Here is a 22,616-nt window from a genome sequence, read left to right as displayed (position 1 = left end):
TCTTTCTCTTCCCTATCATAGTTGGGATTGGCCAGGAGTGGCTGCTGTGTTCTAGCACCACACGTATTCTGAGGGGGTATGAGAATGTGCACATTTTTCCCACAGCAGTGAATAACTAACAATGCTGATTCCTCCAGACATATCAGGTCCTCATATGGCGCTATGCATCTAGATGGTGCTGTGCTTTTTGATGGATTTCTGTTAAGCTTGCATAGCATTATACACAGTTGTTGCCATCTGTACGTTAATCTGTTTGTTATGACATGATGTGCACATTTAATTGTAAGCATTGACCACAATTTTGCTCTTATTACAATGGATAGTTGGCTCTGTTTGAATCAATGCCTTACTTTTTTTAATATTTAGTGAAAGTTGCAAGTTGACCTTTCTTTTTATCGGTATATGTACTTGTGTGGCAGGGGAGGGGGTGGCGTAAACTACTACAGGCACAAAGAAGGGGTGTGTGATCAAATAAGATTGAGGAATCGCTTGTGACAGGTTCCCCCCGGGGTGCCTCCTGGAACTGGGGTACTACTGAGCCCCCTGACCCACTGGCCTGGGCTCCCTTTTACATTGTGCTGCTGTGACAAGCTGCCAAGCCCTCTCCAGGCTCCAGCCTGTACTTTCACCAGCACACATACAGGTAGGGACACACCCAGCTGCAGTTACATGCAGATGCTCTGACCAGTCCCTGCATGGGAAGGCTCCAGCTAGGGCACCTCCCAGTTCCTGAGGCACACGTTCCCTCTGGAGTATAAACTCAAAATTATGCCGTTTTACACTGCACCGCATAAGCTCATAAAATTCGTCCTCTCCCTCAATGTGGAGAGGAATATGTAACAGCTTTCTGCCCCGAGTTATGATTCCCATGCACTGGTTTTAGATAAAGCAAAAATAAGTTTATTAACTACAAAGGATAGATTTTAAGTGATTATAAGGGGTAGCACACAGATCAAAGTAGATTACCTAGCAAATAAACAAACGCAAACTAAACTTAATATGCTACATAGATAGGGTGAGAATCTGCTATTCATATCCAGAGTGATGATACAAACAGGCTGCAGATTCTTAAGGGGAAAGCTACACTTGCTTACAGCTTGGAATCCCCAGGTGTTCCATTCACAGGCTAAAAATCCCTTTTAGCCTGGGTCCAGCACTTCCCCCAGTTCAGACTGTGTTTCCAAAAGTCTCTTTGGGTGGTGAGTCAGTGAAGAACCACAATGATGTTACTACCCTGCCTTATGTAGCTTTTGCAAATGGCAGGACCCCTTTGTTTCAAAGCTTGGTTCCCATGCCAGTCCATGGAAAAATACGAACATCCCAAGATGAAGTCCAGGTGACCTGGTCACATGTCCCTGTAGTGTCACAGCAGCCATTACTCGGAGGCTGTCTGTAGCATCCTTCCAAAGGCTCCCCAGGTGGGAGATAAGCTTCTCCTAAGGCCTATTGTTCTTTCTAATGCTTCATTAACTTGAATGGGCCATTCCCAGCCAGCCATCTACATTGAGAGCCTTTTGCCTATTGGGCATTGCTCAGGAATAGCTACATGTGAAATAAATATGTAGTCAATATTCATAACTTTGGATACAAAAATGATACATGCATACAAATAGGATAATCATATTCATCAAATCATAACCTTTCCAATGACATCTCACATGACTTATCATGCATAAAATATATCATAACTTTTATAATCATATCATATAATATCACTGTGAAGAATATGGGTGCAGTGTCACACTGCTGTCCTAGATGGATTTATGTTGCTCTGTATTTGGTATTTATTAGCTCTCTAGGAACTGGCTCTTACAGCTTTCCCTGAGTAATGTGACTGCTGTGTATGAGAAAAGCACTGGTTTCCTTACTTGTAATTTTTATTCCTCATAATAGAGGGGCTCCATTGATCTGGAAAGATTTTACCTATATGTTAAGGTTCTTGATAAAACTAAGTTTGTAGCTGCTGTGCAGCTTAAGTCTATCAATTCTGTAATCTACAATAGTGGGGTTGTTTTCTGCCAGTAAATGTTGCTTCAACTTTGGTAGTCCTCTACTGAGGTCATAGTGTGGTGTTTCAGCAGAGCAAGTCTGAAGTCTGAGGGGGACATAATGGCAAAGAAAGCTTAGCCTGTCTCCACTGTAGTGGAATTAGCATATCTAACTTGTGAGCAATGTCCATACCAGTCAGGGGCCTCACTATGAACATCAAAAAATTACATGAGGAAAATGGGGGAATTTTTGCTTTCACCTCCTCTCTCTCAAGCTGATGTGAAAAGATAAACATTTGTGGATTGTATAGCAAGTCTTCCTGACACCAGAACAATAATCTGTCTCATCAACGGAGCCAGACTTTGGTTTCAGCTCCAGGTTCTTCATGATGATAAAAAGAACTGGAATTACTTCTGTGATTCTGGATCTATCCATCCTCAACCTCTCTGAGTATAAAGCTCATTTCAGAATGGCAACTTCAACTCTTGCGATCCAAGAAATAGTTCCCAAAAACTTCTTATGCTCCATAGATTTCAAGAAAGATTGGAACATGATGATGATCTATCTATGCCACCAATAGTTCCTAAGCTTTGTAATTGTAAATGGCCAGCATCAGTCCCAGGCAATGTCCTTTGGCCCGTTTCCTCTCTTCATGTGTTCACATAGGTGCTTGTTGTGCTAGTTGCCATCCTGAGACTACCAGTACCTGGATGATCTTTTGGTGAAGACACCATTGTATGAGGTGACAGCTCACCAGATTTACCATTCCAGAAACTGGATGTGAATTCCTAGAAACCATACAAAGAGCTTCCTTATCCCATTTCTGAAGCTCTGTTCAAAACCAATTTGGGACGTGTGGTATTGCCCAGATGTCAAATTTCTAAACTCTTATCAAGAAATTCCCCAACATCCTGCTTACATCAACTCACCAATGCTTTCAGCTGATTGACATGATCATAGCTTTTGAGGAAACAGGCTCCTAGTCACTGCTCCAACTCTGCTTGCTTCAGAATTTCATATAATGCGCTGGACCTATGCCAGAAACAGTATATAGGCATCCATCTGGCTGTTAGATCAGTTTAGTAGTAGCAGTTACTCATGCCATGTCTACACTACAGTTTATGTTGATAAAACTTATGTCACTCAGGGGTGTGAAAAAAATGACATAAGTGGTAGTGTGCACAGTGCTATGTTGGTGGGAGGAGCTACTGCTGCTCATTGGGGGTGGTTTAATTATGTTGACAGGAGAGCTCTCTCCCATCGACATAGAGTGGCTGCCCGAGATCTTATAGCAATGCAGCTGCATCGGGACAGCTGTGCGGCTGTAAGTTCTCTAATGTGGACATAGCCTTAATCTTTTGAAAGGGCAAACCTTTGGCAGATGTACGAGCCATCTGCTTAATAGCTAATGCAGCCTGTCAGGAATGGGAGCTCAAATGAGACTTTGTGTTTCATGGTAAGTGGTCTCCTTAAGAATCTCCAGCTAATCATCAACCACCTGACATTATAAACAGTAATTGACTTCCTTCTCAAATCCAGAAAAGATTTAATCAGCTGAGTTTACAGAGGCATTTGGAGGAATTGGTGTTCCTTGTACATGAGGAGGAAGACGTAATCCCCAGATTGTCCAAAAAGAGATTCTGGATTCCTCACAAAATGGTTTTCAAAAAAGTCTGGGCTCAAGTTTCTCAGCAGTGCAAGTCTTTGCTGTGTGTGCCATGTATCCTTTCTCACCAGTTGTAGCCTGGTGCTTCGTTCACATGCAGTGGTGAGCTGGAGCTGGTTCGCACTAACTGGTTGTTAAATTTTGAAGCAGTTTTACAACTGGTTGTTAAAAATTGTTACGGCTCCCCCGGCGTCTCCCCTGCCTTCCCCCCTTTCGCAGAGCCTCAGCGTGCCGCGCCGCCAATGCTCTGGACCACTCCTGAGCAGCTCTGCAGCTCCTGCCGCTTTGAGCGGCATGGTAAAGGGGTGAGTCTGCGAGCTCCAGCGGGCTGCGTGGCATCCGTACACGCTGCCCTGAGCAGCATGGTGCTGGGGCTGGGAGGAGGGGTTGGATACGGGGCAGGGAGTGGTTGGAGGAGGCGGAGGTTCTGGGGGGGTGGTCAGGGGTCGGGAAACGGGGCGGGGGGGTTGGGTAGGTGTGGGAGTTCCGGGGGTCTGTCAGGGTGGTGGTGGATGGGGTCGGGGCAGCCACGGGATAGGGAGCGGGGCAAGTTGGGTAGGGGTAGGGTCTTGGGGGCAGTTAGGGTGGGGGGTCTTGGGAAGGGGTGGTCAGGGGACAAGGAGCAGCGGGGGGTTGATGGGTTGTGGGTTCTGAGGGGAGCAGTCGGGTTTCAGGAAGTGGGTGGGGGTCGGATAAGAGGTGGGGACAGGCTGTTTTGGGAGGCACAGCCCCCGATACAATTTTGCAATCCTGATGTGGCCCTCGGGCCAGAAAATTGGCCCACCCCGTTCTAGTTTATTATTTTATTAAAAGGGGTTGCACTTGCCTTGCTCGTTATGTTGATATGCGTTTAATAAAGCAATACTTTGTTTCTATTATAATAAACATGTAAAAATGTTTTTTATTTTTTTTTTTTGTTAAGTATGACTCCCAATGAGTCAATGCATTGCCTCTTCTTATGGAGAAAGGTACAAAAAATAAATACTGTGACACATCCCTTAAATCAGAACTTCTTATAGGGAACCGGTTGTTAAGATTTTGGCAGCTCATCACTGTTCACATGTCTCGTGTGATTGTGATGTGGTTAGGAGGATAATTTTCTCGTTGCATAGAAATATACTACAGAGGAAGTCTGGTGCTGGAGTGGTGTTACGAGGGAAACTAGAAGGAGGTGCAAAGCATCAAAATTCTCTCTTTAGGTGGATTAAATCTGTGACCTTCCAAGGTTACAAGATACTTAACTGAGATTCTCTGAAAGGTTAGGTTTCAGAGTAGCAGCCGTGTTAGTCTGTATTCTCAAAAAGAAAATGCATCCGATGAAGTGAGCTGTTGCTCACGAAAGCTTATGCTCAAATAAATTGGTTAGTCTCTAAGGTGCCACAAGTACTCCTTTTCTTTTTCTGAAAGGATAGCGGCTTATTCCACTAGTGGTACATCTACTTATTGATGGAGAGGCACAAAGCCTTTTCTGATGAAATTTGCTGGGCAGCTACATGAGTGTGTCTATATGCTCGTTCAAGTAACACTACAAAATTCATGTGCTTTCTTTTGTTCGATGCTTCTTTCAGACATAGGGCTAGTCTACACTGGCAATGCTAAAGTGCTGCTGCGGCAGCGCTTTAATGTGCCTTGTGTGGTTGTGGTGAAAAAAACACACCTCAATGAGGGGCGTAGCTCCCAGTGCTGGGAGCCCGGCTGGGGCACTGTCTATACTGGTGCTTTACAGTGCTGAAACTTGTGTCTTTTCACACCCCTGAGTGAGAAAGTTGCAGCGCAGTAAATTGCCAGTGTAGACAAGCTCTTACAGTCCTTCACCACCTTTCAGTGCTCTTACATAATTCTCCGCTCCCAGACATGGGCTCTTTGTGAGGTGGGACATTTCTCTTTTCCCCTCTAATGGAAGATATTCTTTACACCTTGCTACTTCCCAGCAATTCCAAGCCTGACTAAGAAGCAGATTTACTGTAATTTTGTCTTCTCTGGATGGGAATCTGCTGCTTTGTCAGGACATACCTTGGTTTATTGCATCTGGCAACTCTTGGGTAATCTGAATGTATGGAGACAGTAATTGATCTTTCTCTTTTGAGTTCTCTGGTTAGAGAGAGAAGAGATGGTAACTCTGCTTTTAAAATATTCCCCACCGAATGTCTCCAGATCCACCTGATGTCTCCAGATTTAATCTAAGTGTTTTTGTTAGCCTTGTCGTGGTTTGTTGAGCAACATCAATTGCAACATCAACATCACCAGGCACACTGCTTTAGGGTCTGGGATGATGGGAACATTTTGCCTGCTTTTGAATCTTGGAAAAGGTAGAAAAAGTCAATTTTTGCAGTTTTTTTTTTTTAATAGGATCAAGGCCTAATTTTTGCAAAATGCAGTAATATACCACACATCTGTGACGAGAATTGGGCTTTATTGCAAAAAGTCTGCTAGGACTGAATGCTGCTCTTATTTTTATTTGTTGGCAATTTTTCTTTTATCTTAAGGGCAAAAATCAACTGTGGTTTTCCGTGTTCAGCATTTAATTCGTCTTTCCTATACAAGTCCTTTGCATAAAAAAAACCAAGATATGTTTATTCTTGAGTACTCAAATCAATATATATTCATAACTGCTGACATGTTAATTTTTAAAATGTTTATAAATTTATAAAGTCTATTCTCTCTCTCTTACTGGCTGCCCCTCCCTGAGTATAGGAGGAGAATTATCTTTAGCACAGAGGAAGAGAAAAGCCAGACTTCTATATGCTTATATTCTACTTTACTATTTGGAATACATTATTCCAGAATATAGTCAACTTTAATTGGTTTGTTTTCTGTAAGACAAGCATAAAAACTCTTTAAGGTTTTACACATGTTCATTTTCACTTTGGCAGTTGACCTTTTGCAATAATAACTTGTGCTTTGAGCAAGACTAATGTCTTGTCTTATATGAAAGCAGGGTGTTTGCAAGTAAAGATACTGATTCCTAACCTATAATTATATTAATATTTTCACAGCTGCTGGAAGCAGACTGAAAGATTTTAATGTAAGGGAGAAGGTTTGACATGTTGTGGCATGCAAGGATCTCAAACCAAGAATGTCAAAGCCTGTTAGATACATTTTTGAATGCACAATAAATAAAAACTTGGCATTACTGTTATGAAAGTGATGAATTAATATATAATCAGTTAACATAGTGTGGCAGAACAGAAAATGTAATAATTGCGCATGTGGGAATATATGATAACCTCACAAATCTAATTAAATGGAACATTGAAAACACTTTTATTCCTGAAGTAAATTGCTGATTTATCATTGGCTTTGTAAGTTAGCTATTTTAATTACAGGCTTTTTGTATGGTGCTCCTCATAGTAATTGATCACCTCAGAAACAGTAATTAATTTATCTTTGAAAATTTCCTGTGAGGGAGGAGAGAATTTTCTTGGTTTTATAGATGTTGTTGGCTACAATGGAAGCTGCACATGGTCAGCACCTTTAAAAATGAGGACAGTCAGGCCCTTTTTCAGGAAAGCAATTAAGCATGTGCTTAACTTTAGGCATGTGCTAAAATTAAAAATGTGTTACTCCTTTCATGAAAGGGGGCCTTATTTAGGCAACTAAATATGGATTTAGGAGGCTAACTTTAGATACCCACTTTTAAATACCTTGCCCTAGATATTTAAAATTATTTCAGTTTAAACAATTTAAAGGTGTTGTTTAGGTAAGGGACGTGTTATAAATAATAAAAGCAACTACATCTATGAGAAAAGTGAATGAGTTTGCAGGATTCTGTGGCTAATTCTCCCTTCATGCATTTCATAAAGACATAGATTTTACTTCATCTAAATGCTTTACCTAGTATCTGAATTTCTTTTAAACCAGACCATCAGTCTCCAAGTCATCTTCTGGAACCTCATTCTCCCAAGGAAGTAAGTGTGCTCCATACTCTAAGTATTTATTATGGCTTTTAAGTTTTTATTTGGACAGAATGAAGATATTTAGAAAGCCCTCTATAGTTTTTATAACATTTGGGGATAAGGGTAACCGGATTGCTATTTTCACTTAGTGCCTATTTTAAAATGTATTAGATTATGTAACATGTTATGCTTTAGCTCAGGGGCAGGCAAACTTTTTGGCCTGAGGGCCACATCAGGATTCCAAAATTATATGGAGGACCGGTTAGGGGAGGCTGTCTCTCCCCAAACAGCCAGGCGTGGCCCGGCCCCCTCCTCCTATTCAAACACCCCCCCACCCTGCCGCTTCTTGCCCCCTGACGGCTCCCCAGGGACTCCTGCCCCATCCGCCACGCCCCCCTCATTCCTGACGTGCCCCGTGGGACCCATGCCCCATCCAACCCCCCTGTTCCCTGCCCTCTTTCAAACCCCCCCCCCCGCCCCCTTACCATGCCGCCCAGAGTACTGGGTCAGGCCACGGCTCTGCAACTGCACTGCCCAGCTGTCCAGAGCATTGTGCCAGCAGTGTGGGCGCGCTGAGGCTGCGGGGGAGGGGGAACAGCAGGGATGGGGCCGGGGACTAGCCTCCTGGGCCAGGAGCTCAGGGGCTGGGCAGGAGGGTCCCGTGGGTCGGATGTGGCCTGTGGGCCATAGTTTGCCCACCTCTGCTTTAGCTAGTGTGTCAGTATCTGATGGTCTTAGGGTTGACTTTAGTAGGGCTAATGCAGCAGTGATGGCCTTTCTCTATAATGTTTCTGTTGTAGATATCTGTAGGGCTGCCATCTTGAGTTTTGTTCTCTTACTTTGTCTTGACTTTGCATCTAGACCTCATGCTTATTTTTCAGGGGGAGTTCTGCAATATTTGTATAATTGGAACTCCTCAGCCAACATTCCTGGGTGTTGTACTCTAGTTAGACTATAGGCATATGAAAAGGGCATGTCAAAAGCAGACAGAGATGTTACCGGTAAGTAGGGTTCTCTCAGGGTTCTCTGCATATTCCAACTACCTGCTCACCTTCCCCTCTTCCTCGTAGTTCTAGTCTAAAAGATTCTAAGATTTAGTGGAAGGCACTGAGGTGGTTGACGCTATAAAAGGCCATATGATGCCCAATATCGAACTTCTGGAGCTACAGATCTACAGAGAGAGATGCATTTTGCATTTCTTTCTAAAAGTGACATGGTTAATGCTTAATTGTATTTCCATGGGTTGCTAATTCCAGAGGAATTAGTGTTCAATCTGACCCCATAAATTGGCCTTTTACCATACAGGGCTCTAATGTTATCAGAGCTGTCTAAACAGAATCCTGGGTTAGAGGTGGAAAGGACATATTGGGTCACCTAACCAATTACCATAACAATTCTGGAGTGATCTAGACCATGGATTTCAGCCCAACTGGATGCATTTTTTGTATTGAGCCCTAATTCTGATTACCAAGCATTCAAGACATCTCTAGCCTGTGATTATGTGCATTCAGGAATTCCATAGATGCAAACACAGTTTTGTCCCATACTGTAGATCGTATTTGCTGTTGCAGTTTGTTAGGCTGGAACATGCAACATCTCAGATGAGGAGTCATCTGAGGCTGCTATGCCATTCTCCTTTTAAGCTTTCTCCAAGTATTAAAGGCTCAACTCGTGTACTTCTGTAGATGAATAAAACTTTTGGTTGCCAAGTTCTCAGGGCAGTCATGCCTGTCTAGAGATCTTCCATTTTTCTTCTGTTTTCACTCTCGGATCTCTTCTGTAGTTTAGTTTGCTTTGTTTGGGGGAATTGCAGTTTATTCCTGTATCTTCTGAACTGATATGTGGGGGTACAGAAATAGAAATCATACTTGATTGGTTTTTTCGCCCCGTATATCAATATGCCATCAGTTCCCTGAAAAGGAATTTTAATCTCTGCTACAATTAATAATTTCAATATCATATATCCGTTGGCATTTACCCTCCTTAGAACTTGTAGCTAAATTTAAACTTTAAAGTTATTCAAGTTGGAAAAGAAGTTGCGGCGTGTGTGTGTTTGAACACATGATTGGATGCAGTTCTGAAAGTACTAACTAGTAACAATACATCTGGGATGGAGGAATCAGGAATAGGTGCTAGAAATTGTTGTGATAAGCAGTTACTGATGTCTGCAGATGATATGGAGAATAGTAACTCATCTGTTCTGAAGCAATGTGCCATGATGCAGAAAAATCATCAGGTTAAAAAAATAAATCTAGTAAATTCCAGAAAATATTGCTGGAGGCTCCAGAAGAATTAAGTGATTACAGATCTTTGTAGAAATAACAGTGTATTTCTGAGTTCCATTGAGGTTTGATTGAATTGATATTCAGTACATCGCTTTGTTTGGTAGTAGTAATCATAAAGCAACAGTATGTTTATCCTGTTTTCTCTGTAGTCATTCTTCTGTGATGATCTGGGTAAAGACCACTATTGAGCTGTCAAAGTAAATGGTGTTTTGTTATGTGGTGGTGATTGCCTCTGATATGATATGTTACAGTTTGTTTTCACATTTTTAAACAAGATTTGGCTGCTTGGAATGTATGCAATACATTGAGCACATAAAACAGCAGTCATTTTTTCAATTATGCGGGTATAGATTTAGCAGTTAACTGGTCCCGGGGAATTAATGCTTCAGCAGTGACCAATGGTAGTTCATTCTGAAAACAAACATTAGGTAGGCGTGCTAGAAGACTTAGTCCTTGAGAAAGCATTTACAGGTCATTTCATAAATTGGACATGTTTGTTCAGCTGTGGCATGTGTTAGTTTTTGTTAGCAGTGGGCATTTTTATTTCATACCGAAAACCAACTGCTAATTTAATTTAAAATACATTCATTATGCAACATAACTATGCATTAGTGTACACTTTAGTTTATGCTGTCTTCATTTGTCTTCATAAGTAATGTCTGACTTATTAAATATCAATTTTTGGAGGGAAATGAGATTTCACTGATGTACTGTTGAAATATAGCAGGAACCCTGCTTTTACAATAACGACCTGCAATGTAATGTTTATATTCAAGATGATCATTTTTTGAGTTTAGCTGTATGTTGGGGCCATAATGAAGCTGGCTGTAATGCTGGTGTAACATGCTGCAGGGGACATCGGGACCAGTTCAGACAGTTCTGTCAAACATGCAGTTTCAGTCATGGGGTGGGGGGGGGTCTGCCTGTGCTAGTTTACTGTTTGTGCTGCAGTGCTAGGTGGTATGAGCTGTTTTAATCTGTGTAGCTAATTAGTCAAGGCCCCTAGGGAACCAGGATGCTTGTCACTTTCCAGAGTTGCTGTCTCTCATGATTTTATCACTACTTGTGATATTTGGCTCATTTTTAAGGGTTCACAAGAATTTCTGATTTTTTTTTTTGATTTTTTTTTATTTTTACCTTCAAATTTGCAAAGCTGTGCTCTCATCCAAAATGGAGATGTTCCTTTATTTTTAATGAGTATGAAGGCTACCTGTTGCTAGGAAAGATGATGACCCCGTGGTCAGTGTGTGAGGACCAAACAGGGGGTAGGAGAATATGGAGTTGCCAGAAATGAGAGTATGGCGGCAGTAGGGGACACATGAAACTGAAGTACCAGAGGGTGAAGTTTAAAGGAATGTGAGGAGCAGGAGGCAGACTAAAGTGGGGTGCAAGGGAATGTGGAATGGCAGAGAGAGGAAAAAGTATGAGGGGTAGGAGACTGAAAGAAAAGGAAGAAATAAGAGTCAAGTGCACAGAGAGAGGTGTTGGAGGACCATAGAGGGATGCTCGAGGAAGTTGCCGTTCTGTCCTTCTATATCCACCTCCCTAATTAAAGGATAGGAAGAGTGGGGATAGCTCAGGATAGAATGGAAGCTACCCACATTGTAGGGTGGAGGAGAGAGTAAGCTGAGTTACCTCTGAGTACTGAATAAGGAAGCTGCATTTTTGTATATGTGTTTAAGGTTAATTTTTTCACCTTTAGGGTGATATCATCCACTCCCAGTTTGTGGGAGATCACCTCCGATTCAGAAATTAAGACAGGCAAAAAAATATGATATTTAAGCCAACTTTATGATTTTTGAAGTCTGATCATGATTTTGTACAGTTGAGGTTGCTCTTACTGCTTTCTCATAACACTGGTGTGGGCACATTAAAGCTTGTGCCTTCTTCTGTTTAATAGGAAACTTCCATTAATTGTCCATTAACTCTCTCCCCACTAATGCATGTACTAGTCTGGGCACACTGTTTATCCTCACCAATACCTTCATTCCTGGTGAGGCTCTTCCCCACAGTTTTCAGGGCATAAGTGTTTGGGGATGTACATCATCACATACTGCCCCTTGAAGTTGCATGGCTCAGTCTAATGACTTCTCAGCTGTCTCCAAATTTGGACCATCCCTGCAAAACCTGATCCTGTGTTCCTTCTGTACCCTAAATTCTCCTTGATTTGCTTGTCCATTACTACTGCTTTTCTACCTAAGACCTATTTTTCAAACTGTATTTACAGAAGCAGGAAACCCCTCACAATAAAATATATGTGCATAGCATGAGGCTGCTTTTTACTTCAGTTAGCAATTCCCCTCTCCATACAGTTAAGTTGCCTTTTTGGTTTCTTGGCACTGCTGAATTATAGACAATGCTGAAACATAATTCCCAGATGACGGATGAACAGTAGCATTTGTAAAATGAATTATTTTTTTTAAGCTTCTTGCTGGCTTCATCTCAATATTTTAAAATATAATTGCAAATAGTTTCCATACTCACATTCAGTTTTTTGTTTTCTTTGTTTTTTCCCTTTGTGGGGGCAGGGATGCAGAAGGTTTGGGAATGGGGAGGAAGGATGAACTTACTGTTCATGCATTTGTCCTGTCAACAGCTTTTGGACTAAGGTCTGTCCTTCCAGTCAAGGAAGGCTGGGAGTGGCTTGTAGTAGTAATAATACATTTATTTTGGTTTCATTTAGTGCTAGTCTAGGCTTAGGCTGCCTCTACTGGCCTTAGGAATGAATTTCTTCATGGACATGTAATTCACTGCCCCTACACCGCCAGCCTCAAGTTCCTTCTAATTATAGATTTGATTATACTCAGACTTCTTGCATTTGTCTGAGCTTTTTGTGGTTTGGTTTTTCTTCTGTATTTATTTGTTGTTTTCTTCCATGCAAGTCACACAGGATTGACCTGCTGCAATTTAACCAACACAGTAGGAATTCAAACCAGTTTTTCAGATGAAAAACAGCTTCTTTGAAATAGTCATGTGGGAAAAATTTAAATGTATTGATTTAAATTTATTTAAATTTAAATAAAATGTAGCCATTAAACAAAATCAGTGTAACTCTATTAGTTACAATTCTCATACTCTAGGGTAAAAGCAGCGATTCTGCTCTAAGTGGTGCGTTGGGATAGATAATAAGACAAAATATCATATTGCCTCTATATAAATCCATGGTATGCCCACATCTTGAATACTCGTGCAGATGTGGTTGCCCCATCTCAGAAAAGATATATTGCAATTGGAAAAGGTTCAGAAAAGGGCAACAACAATTATTAGGGGTATGAAACGGCTGCCATATGAGGAGAGATTAATAAGCCTGGGACTTTTCAACTTGGAAAAGAGACAATTAAGGGAGGATATGACAGGTCTATAAAATCATGACTGGTGTGGAGAAAGTAAATAAGGAAGTGTTATTTACTCCTTCTCATAACACAAGAACTAGGGGCCACCAAATGAAATTAATAGACAGCAGGTTTAAAACAAACAAAGGGAAATTTTTTTTCACACAACACAGTGCCAACCTGTGGAACTCCTTGGCAGAGAATGTTGTGAAGGCCAAGACTTATAACAGGGTTAAAAAAGAATTAGATAAATTCATGGAGGATAGGTCCATCAATGGCTATTAGCCAGGATGGGCAGGGATGATGTCCCTAGCCTCTGTTTGCCAGAAGCTGGGAATGGGCGCTGGGATGGATCACTTGATGATTGCCTGTTCTGTTCATTCCTTCTGCGGCACCTGGCATTTGCCACTGTTGGAAGGCAGGTTGATGGGCTAGATCAGGGGTCTCAAACACACGGGGGTTATTTTGTGTGGCCCCCCAGCGTTTACCTAGAGCGGCTCTGGCCCAGCCCGGTGTGCAGTGGGGTCAGGGCAGGCTCCCCATCTGCCTTCCTGCCCTGCCTCCTGGCTGCTCCGGGAAGCAGCTGGGACCTGGGGCGGGGGGCCACAGGGTCTGTGTGTGGCTCTGACTGCACCTCCAGGTACCTCCCCCAAAGCTCCCATTGGCCACGGTTCCCCATTCCCAGCCAATGGGTCCTGCAGAAGGCGGTGCTTGGAGGCGGGGCCAGGGCAACACACAGGCCCCTGTGGCCCCCCTGCCCCAGGTTCCGGCCACTTAACGGAGTGGCGTGGGGGTAGGGCAGGCAGGCAGGGAGCACCTTCTGCACCCCAACCCCCTGCCCTGAGCCCCCTGTTGTACCCCGCACCCTTCCAGACCCCCTGCCTTGAGCCCCCGCCGCACCTCTCCTGCACCCCGACCCCCAGCTGCACCCCACACCCTGACCCCCTGCCCTGAGCCCCCTGCCGCACCCCACAGCCCTCCTGCACCCGGACGCCCTGCCCTGAGCCCCCTGCCGCACCCTGCACCCCTCCTGGCACCCCCTGGGGGCAGGGAGGGGGTGGAGTTGGGGTGGGGATTTCAGGGAAGGGGTAGGAAGAGGTGGGGCAGGGCCTCATGGAAGGGGTGGGGTGGGGGTGAGGCGGGGCAGGGGGGTCAGTGATGCGACCCTCGGGCCAATGTACTCGTCCTCATGTTGTCCCTTGTGGTCATTTGAGTTTGAGACCCCTGGGCTAGATGGACCTTTGGTCTGACCCAGTGTGGCTGTTCTTATGTTGGCTTAATCATTTTAACACATTTTAAAAACATAATTTACTCTCTGTTTCAGCTTTGGTAAGAGTAATATTTCACCTTTCTAGCATACTGAAAAGTGGAGAATCCTGAAAATGTAACGTTGCTAATGGTCTTGGGTTGTACCGAGGCAAACACACTTGGTTTTACTGTCTGTAAGTATATGAGGATAGGGCCCAATTCTCATCGCCAGCACAGAAACTGAGTAAACAGGCTTTGTAGTGAGGACACATAGAGAAAGTATCTGTGTCCTTTCTTGTCCCTTTTCCAATGTAGAACCAGAGCATGGGGCTTCCTCGCCTTAATATCTACGATAATCTCCTGGTTTTTTTAGCAGCTTTGTACTCCTTCATGGAGCTTTGTTCTGTGGATCTGTGTAGTTATTGGTCCCACTGGCCCTGCCTTGAGACAGCTTCTTCCTGCTCATGCACATATACAGTCACAGGGCAGAGTTCAGAGGTATGCACAGGAGTGCAGAGTCTCCCTGCATGGTCTTATTTCAGCCCTATAGTTTCACTGTAAGTATGATCCTCTACTTGCCACTTTATTGGGATGACTTAATTTGTTAGCTGTATACTACAGAATGATCTAGTACTCCATCCTCACGGTTATTTTATCCCATTCACTTCTGTCCTTTATCCACAAAAGGAATAAGTGGATAAATTGTACGTGTTCTACTCGTATCCGTCGTAAGTAGGCTTGGCAGAATTCAATTTATATTTTCTTTTATCATTTCAGTGGATATCAACGTTTATTTTTAAGCATTGTTTCTATTTTTGTCAATTTCAGTTTTCACAGTTGGGCAAAATTATGGTCTTAAGTGTTTTCCCCCCGCCCCCCCAAATTTTAACTGTTATGTCAATCCTGATACCCAGTGGCCTACTCTAACCACTGGAAACACTTCCTTACAGGGTGTCCTAAGGGCATATATATTGTAGTCTAATTTAAATGAATACAGTGTATGTTTGCTATTCTATTCTATTCTAACTATTCTAAGGCCAAAGTCTGCTCTCAGATGTGGGCATGCAACTCACATTGACTTTAGAGGGAATGATAAATACATATTTGATGGCAGAACTGGCTGTGAATATAGTTAGTCCAAGATCTGATACTGCAAAATAATAATAATAAAATGCTTTTTTTAATGTAAAAGATAAGGGTACAGATACTCCACTACTGATAATGACCTGTTTCCATCAAATAATGTACTGCATAGTTTAACAAGCTCTTTCTTTATCCATTGTGGTTTGGTATCTGAGCATGGATATCTTTACTGGCATGCTGTCTTCATACCATATAAGTGACATAAGACTAACTCTGGCTCATTCTTCCTCTTTCCAGCTGTGTAGGCACTTTCTCTCGTGTTCTTTGTTGTTGATCTTGGTGAAGAGGATTTTTCCAAGTTCTGTAAACTAAACAGGATTTGAATCAGGCAGTGTCTCACCCTGATAGTACAAACAGGTTACAGATCTTAGGTACACAGGCTGGAATTCTCCTGCAGCCCGGGTCACCTCCCCAGTTCAAAGTCTTCGTCCTCCAGACATGTTTCCAGGTGTTCAGTTGTGGGGGGAGTGAGGCCAAGTGGTGAAGTTACTTGCCCTCTTTTGTAGTTTCTTTCAACTTCCTGGAAAGAGCCTTTGCTATGATGTGGGTCAAGCTGCCTCCATTGCCTATGTGCTATCACTGAGAAGTCTCCATATAAAGTTCCTGGGATAGTCCTGGGGAGTGTGGATTCCCTTAAGTGGGCCATCAGCATATCTGGCTCCTCCATTGTTATACCTAAAAGGCTGGTTGTGGGTATTCCCAACCTCCTGACATATTTCAAAAAGAAAAGGAGTACTTGTGGCACCTTAGAGACTAACGAATTTATTTGAGCATGAGCTTTCGTGAGCTACAGCTCACTTCATCAGATGCATACCGTGGAAACTGCAGCAGACTTTATATATACACAGAGAATATGAAACAATACCTCCTCCCACCCCACTGTCCTGCTGGTAATAGCTTATCTAAAAGCCATTTCCAGCACAAATCCAGGTTTTCTCACCCTCCACCCCCCCACACAAATTCACTCTCCTGCTGGTGATAGCCCATCCAAAGTGACAACTCTTTACACAATGTGCATGATAATGAAGTTAGGCCATTTCCTGCACAAATCCAGGTTCTCTCACTCCCTCACCCCCCTCCAAAAACCCACCCCCATACACACACAAACTCACTCTCCTGCTGGTAATAGCTCATCCAAACTGGCCACTCTCCAAGTTTAAATCCAAGTTAAACCAGAACATCGGGGCGGGGGGGTAGGAAAAAACAAGAGGAAATAGGCTACCTTGCATAATGACTTAGCCACTCCCAGTCTCTATTTAAGCCTAAATTAATAGTATCCAATTTGCAAATGAATTCCAATTCAGCAGTTTCTCGCTGGAGTCTGGATTTGAAGTTTTTTTGTTTTAAGATAGCGACCTTCATGTCTGTGATTGCGTGACCAGAGAGATTGAAGTGTTCTCCGACTGGTTTATGAATGTTATAATTCTTGACATCTGATTTGTGTCCATTTATTCTTTTACGTAGAGACTGTCCAGTTTGACTGGAATAAATGGACACAAATCAGATGTCAAGAATTATAACATTCATAAACCAGTCGGAGAACACTTCAATCTCTCTGGTCACGCAATCACAGACATGAAGGTCGCTATCTTAAAACAAAAAAACTTCAAATCCAGACTCCAGCGAGAAACTGCTGAATTGGAATTCATTTGCAAATTGGATACTATTAATTTAGGCTTAAATAGAGACTGGGAGTGGCTAAGTCATTATGCAAGGTAGCCTATTTCCTCTTGTTTTTTCCTATCCCCCCCCCCCCCCCCCCCCCCCCCATGTTCTGGTTTAACTTGGATTTAAACTTGGAGAGTGGCCAGTTTGGATGAGCTATTACCAGCAGGAGAGTGAGTTTGTGTGTGTATGGGGGTGGGTTTTTGGAGGGGGGTGAGGGAGTGAGAGAACCTGGATTTGTGCAGGAAATGGCCTAACTTCATTATCATGCACATTGTGTAAAGAGTTGTCACTTTGGATGGGCTATCACCAGCAGGAGAGTGAATTTGTGTGGGGGGGTGGAGGGTGAGAAAACCTGGATTTGTGCTGGAAATGGCTTTTAGATAAGCTATTACCAGCAGGACAGTGGGGTGGGAGGAGGTATTGTTTCATATTCTCTGTGTATATATAAAGTCTGCTGCAGTTTCCACGGTATGCATCTGATGAAGTGAGCTGTAGCTCACGAAAGCTCATGCTCAAATAAATTCGTTAGTCTCTAAGGTGCCACAAGTACTCCTTTTCTTTTTGCGAATACAGACTAACACGGCTGTTACTCTGAAACCTGACATATTTCAGTAACACAGACATAGCAAAACATCATAACTTCACATACAGTGATAACATGTGCAATCCAACAGGATATTAATGTTCAGCAGATCAAGACTCTTAAAATTATACATCACAAGGCATACTTTGTAGAAAACATATCATAATTATATGACAGTGGTGAATGTGGAGGTTCCAGGGTGTTGCTTTGAGGCACAGAGTGCTACAGAAGTTACGTGTTGAAATACTGCTTTTTGTGACACTGTGGCTCAAATACATTTGAATGTTAAAATAACTCTTTGAGGGGTGAAGTACCATATGTGATCTATTTACTTAATAGGCACGTTGACCAAAATTCATTGACACTAGGGATGAACGTGGCTTAATAATATCAAGAGGTCTATTTAGAACTCTACTAGTCATTACATTAAAATAAACAGATACATATCACATTGTACAAGTAGGTAATTTAACAGTCCAGGAGAGGAATTTTTTAAAACCTAACAGTTGAATCACACAAATCTGTAATTGTGCTCATAAAATTGGTTAAAAAAATAAAATAAACCTAATCTACTGTACAGTTACAGCTTTGAGTAGCATGACATATATAATTGCTAACTGTTGAGTCGTGCCTTATTAGAATAGAATTGTCAGTGAGATGATATCTATGGAGGCTTGTGGAAGTCCTCAGTATGACTTGACAGAAATAGAAGTGTTTGGGGTTTTGCTAGTAGTTTTATTGGAATTCTTTTAAAATCTGTAACTTGCTTTAACTGATCTAGTTCAGTAGTTACACTTGCTTTTGGCTTTGGAATATATCAGAGAAAAACAGCTTTTTATAGGAAAGTTGCAATATCTATTGAATGATGAATATGACATTGGGTGCAAAAAACTTGTACCAGTTCTTAATTAAGGAAATGAGATGTTGATGTTGTAATTGTGTTATCCTAATTAGATGTCCTCTGAAGGCAAGTGAGATGCTTGCAGCAGTTGAAAGTACATTTGTTAAAATGTGCTTGTCTTTATTCTTGGACTAACCAGTATTTCTTCATCTTCACAGCAACTATAGTTCTGAATGGAAGTGGCTTGTAGACCGAGCTAAAGTTGGCTGCCGTTGGACATGGCTTCAAGCCCAGATTTCGGAGTTAGAATACAAAATCCAACAACTAACTGACCTTCACAGGCAGATACGTGCCACCAAGGTATTGTCTGTGTGCTCATAAGTAGGCTTTTCAAATAATCCATGTACAGTGTCTCCAGTAATTTTTCTTTTTTTCTTTTTTAAACAGTTCTGGTATCCAGGCAAAGTATTGCAAAGAATTACAAAGGTTAATGAGAAGATGTCTGAAACAAGAAGCATGGTGATCTAGAGGGCATGAGCACAGGGTTGGGAGTCAGGGACTCCTGAGTTCCAATCCCTGCTCTGTCACTGATTCACTGTGGCTTTAGGGAAATGACTTTAGTTTCCCGATCTATAAAAAAAAAACAGTAATTTTTTGTGCCTACTATACAAAAATATTTTGAGGACTAATAAATTAATGTTTGTACAGTGCTTTGAATATGTCAAATGCTAGTTAGAATTAGAATTACAGTATGATACCAACTGTTTTGTTTGTACAGGTTTGAAATAAAAAGTAAGGAATTCAAGGTTGCTAAACTCTGATAATATTTCAGGAATGTTATGCTAAATCATGCTATTCTTAGCACTTCAGTTCTGTAGGCCAGCCAACTCATTCCCTGCATAGGAAGCCAAAAACTTGGCAAGTTCCTTCTCACTAATTGTTCCTGTTGTGGTGGTGGTGGAAAGAGTTTCTAGGGCTTGCCTTGCCCCTCTCCATCTGTGGAACTATCAAGGAGGTCCACTCGTGGAACTCTTGAAATTCATGTAGTGCCTCTATGGATGTCCTCTGTCTCTGCACTTATTCCTGGGGCACCCCTTCAGACCCCACGCCTATCAGCATGACTGTGGGGTTTGGGAAGAAATATACAACATGGCAGTGACTAAGAGCCAGTATTCTTAATCATGTATTTCCTTAGTGGTAGGAGGTACTCTATGTTGCCATGTGTCCCAGCCCCATCCCTTCCCAGAGGATAATGCTGCGGAAGTAACACTTCCTCCCTCACGTCTGGGTCGGTGGTCTCAGATTGGAATTTCTCTTTGCTCCTGCAAGTGGAGGGGAAGATTTGGTCCTATATTTTTAGTTACAACATCCGTGTGTGTGTGTGTGTGTGTGTGCGCGTGCGCGCGCAGTTTTTCATCCCCTTTTATCAACAGTGTTGTTCAGTATTTGGCTTTATATCACTTAGTGCATGTCACTATCTGTTTGCTTTACCATTTAGATTGTTCATCCTGGTTCAGTTTTTAAAATAGTTTGGGACTTGATTTGTATAGTTTGAATATTGTACCAAGGCAGTAGCTATGAAAAGGCATGAAAGCTGATTGACAACCTCTTTCTTTTTGGTCTCCTGGCTGGCAGATAGTACACTTAACACACAAATTCTAATGCTAAATTTTTAATTCTAAATTTTAAGATTTGGGTTTTTTTTAAAATATGAAACAAATGTGCGTTTACAACGTTTGGGGAAGGTGAAACATCTAGAACACTAAACTAGAGTGGTATGGGGGAGATCCCACTCTGTTGTCATCCAGGGGTACCAGGCAAGACGCAGTCCCTCTTCCCTACCCTTATGGATTCAGAGGAGGAACTGCAGGGCTCTAGGGAGCCGAGAGACTCTTCTAATTGGAAAATAGTCACTCAGAAAAAGTCAGCGGAAAACCAAAAACTGCTTTGTTGCCAAAACTAAATGCTTTTGTTTTCAGGTTCTCTCTCTTGTTGTTTTTTTGGTTGGTTTAAAAAAAAATAAAATCCTTTTTATTGTATTTTTCTGTGGCAACTCTCACTTCCATTTTCCAACTATTTCTGCTTACAGTCTCCCTGGCTGCAGGCCAGCCTCCTCTCCTTACCCTCCTGCCTTCTCTCCATTCCTCTTCCCCTTTCCTTTTTGTTTCTCCTAACCCTCCCGTATTAATGTCTCTTGTCCCTTCCTCCCTTCCTTTTTTAAAGTCTCTTGTTTCTGTTAACTCCTTTCATTTCTTCTTTCCCCCACCCCCCACTCCAGTTGTGTAATATATTCATTAAAAAAACTCCAGTGAAAAACAGTTTCTAAAAAATTGACTTTTGCCTGCGTCATGTGGCTTGTGTGTTCTTTCCCTTTCTTCTACTCTTTGAATGTTGTGTTTAGACTGTAAATTCTTCAGGGCAGGGATTGTGTGTCTTCCTTTTGGTTTGCAGAGTATCTGCTACAACCAAATCATGCTTTGTGCCTTTTTGAGTACCCACACAAAACAAGTAATAAATAAGCTACATACTAGAAAATGAAGTGGAAGATTGCCATAGCAAATATCAAAGTGGGCTCAAACTACGTATTTTTCTCTTGTTCTAAAAGTCTTTTGTTGATGTGAATGGCAAAGAGACATGATTACCTTTACAAAGGGCAATGAAAAGGATTTGAATTTTCTTTTTCATCCACCCCGAACCAAGGTCTGCTGAGTCTGTCAGCTTGCATTAGAGAGATTCAAGGCTGGCAGATCCTTCCTTTTGACCTAAGAGAAGGATTAGAAGAAACTGGATTTCCCTGGTCACAAGGGCTCGTTTTCAGCTGCTCTGGCTGTGTGGACCACAAATTATCATATCAAGTACACTTATGTTTGGGATAAGCTTTAGTCACACCTGGAGCTTCTCCTGATAATTAGCACAGAGAAACCAGAACCAGCCTGATGTAAGGCCAGTATGTCTGTAAACATTTCCGTTCAGTGGACATGTAGGTTACCACGCCTAGGTTCTCTGCAGCAGTTCTTCAGTTTTTAACTTTGCTCTTGGGTACACAACTTGCTGTTTAATTTGAACAGTGGAAAACAGTGGACAGAATCGAGAAGATGAGGGCATCTTCATGTTGCTTATGTCCCTCCGAGTTTTCCTTCTCAAAAAATAATCCTAATTCCAGATTGTAGGGCTAGTTGCCACTGAGGCAGGACTCACGGTGTCAGTGTGATGTTGGGAGGACCATCCAATAAAACCATAAACATGGAAGCATCACAGGAGCCTCAGCAAAGGCAGAGACCATCTTCCTATTGGGTATTAGAAGTTATAGAAGCATCTTGATTGAGTTCCACACCATACCATTCCTTCACCCTCCATAACTTTTAAGTGAGCGCACTCACTAGAAACCAAAACATGAGAAGATGAAGTGGGAAGATCCCATTCTTTCATCACTGAATAGTAGCTCTTGATTTATATCTGGATAGCTCTAAGTACCAGATTTACACTCCCAGCTAATGCCATCAAATTCCAAGTTTCTGTAGGCTTTGCTAAATGGAAAAGAAACACATAAGTTCAGACTAACGGCCATTTAGCATGACCAGTTGAGGAAATAGGTTTGGTTGTCTCAAAGCTCTGTTTTGGTTATCGTTTTATTTTACTTTTTGCAATAATGTCTTTGACTTTGCAGTGTCTTATTTTAGGAAATGGATTTGAATGCTTTTGACACTTTATTTTTGTAACTGGAGAACAAAGTAAAATGTTTTTTGTTTTTGTTTTTTTTAAAACATCTGGTGTTCATTACTATGAACGGTGATATTTATCTCTTTAAGGTATTTATACTCCAGATGAGATACTGCAAAAATACATTGAGGCTATTTTATTCCTGCAGATGCCCTTGAAGAACAATGGGCTTCGTAGAAAAATATTTTATATAGGATTGTTGCCTCCATAAATACAAAACCAAGAAAATGCATAACTCCAAAAAA

At 42.0% G+C, this 22,616-nt stretch overlaps 1 protein-coding gene across 2 annotated transcripts in view; it reads left to right on the top strand.

Annotated features, from left to right (window-relative positions):
• KANSL1L (KAT8 regulatory NSL complex subunit 1 like) overlaps window positions 1-22,616 on the top strand; it is a 98,965-nt gene that overhangs the window by 13,575 nt on the left and 62,774 nt on the right. For both annotated transcript variants that reach the window (XR_013347541.1, XM_077830415.1), the window contains exon 3: window positions 18,870-19,011. Coding sequence is in view for 1 of the 2 variants with exons in the window: in XM_077830415.1 (XP_077686541.1) it covers window positions 18,870-19,011 (142 nt within the window). In the remaining variant the exon portion in view is untranslated. The remainder of the gene's footprint in view (window positions 1-18,869; window positions 19,012-22,616) is intronic.

The sequence above is a fragment of the Eretmochelys imbricata genome, chromosome 11 (assembly GCF_965152235.1).
Source record: "Eretmochelys imbricata isolate rEreImb1 chromosome 11, rEreImb1.hap1, whole genome shotgun sequence".
Taxonomy (NCBI): domain Eukaryota; kingdom Metazoa; phylum Chordata; order Testudines; family Cheloniidae; genus Eretmochelys; species Eretmochelys imbricata.
Note: the sequence above shows the minus strand (reverse complement) of the source record. Positions and strands in the feature narration are given on the sequence as shown.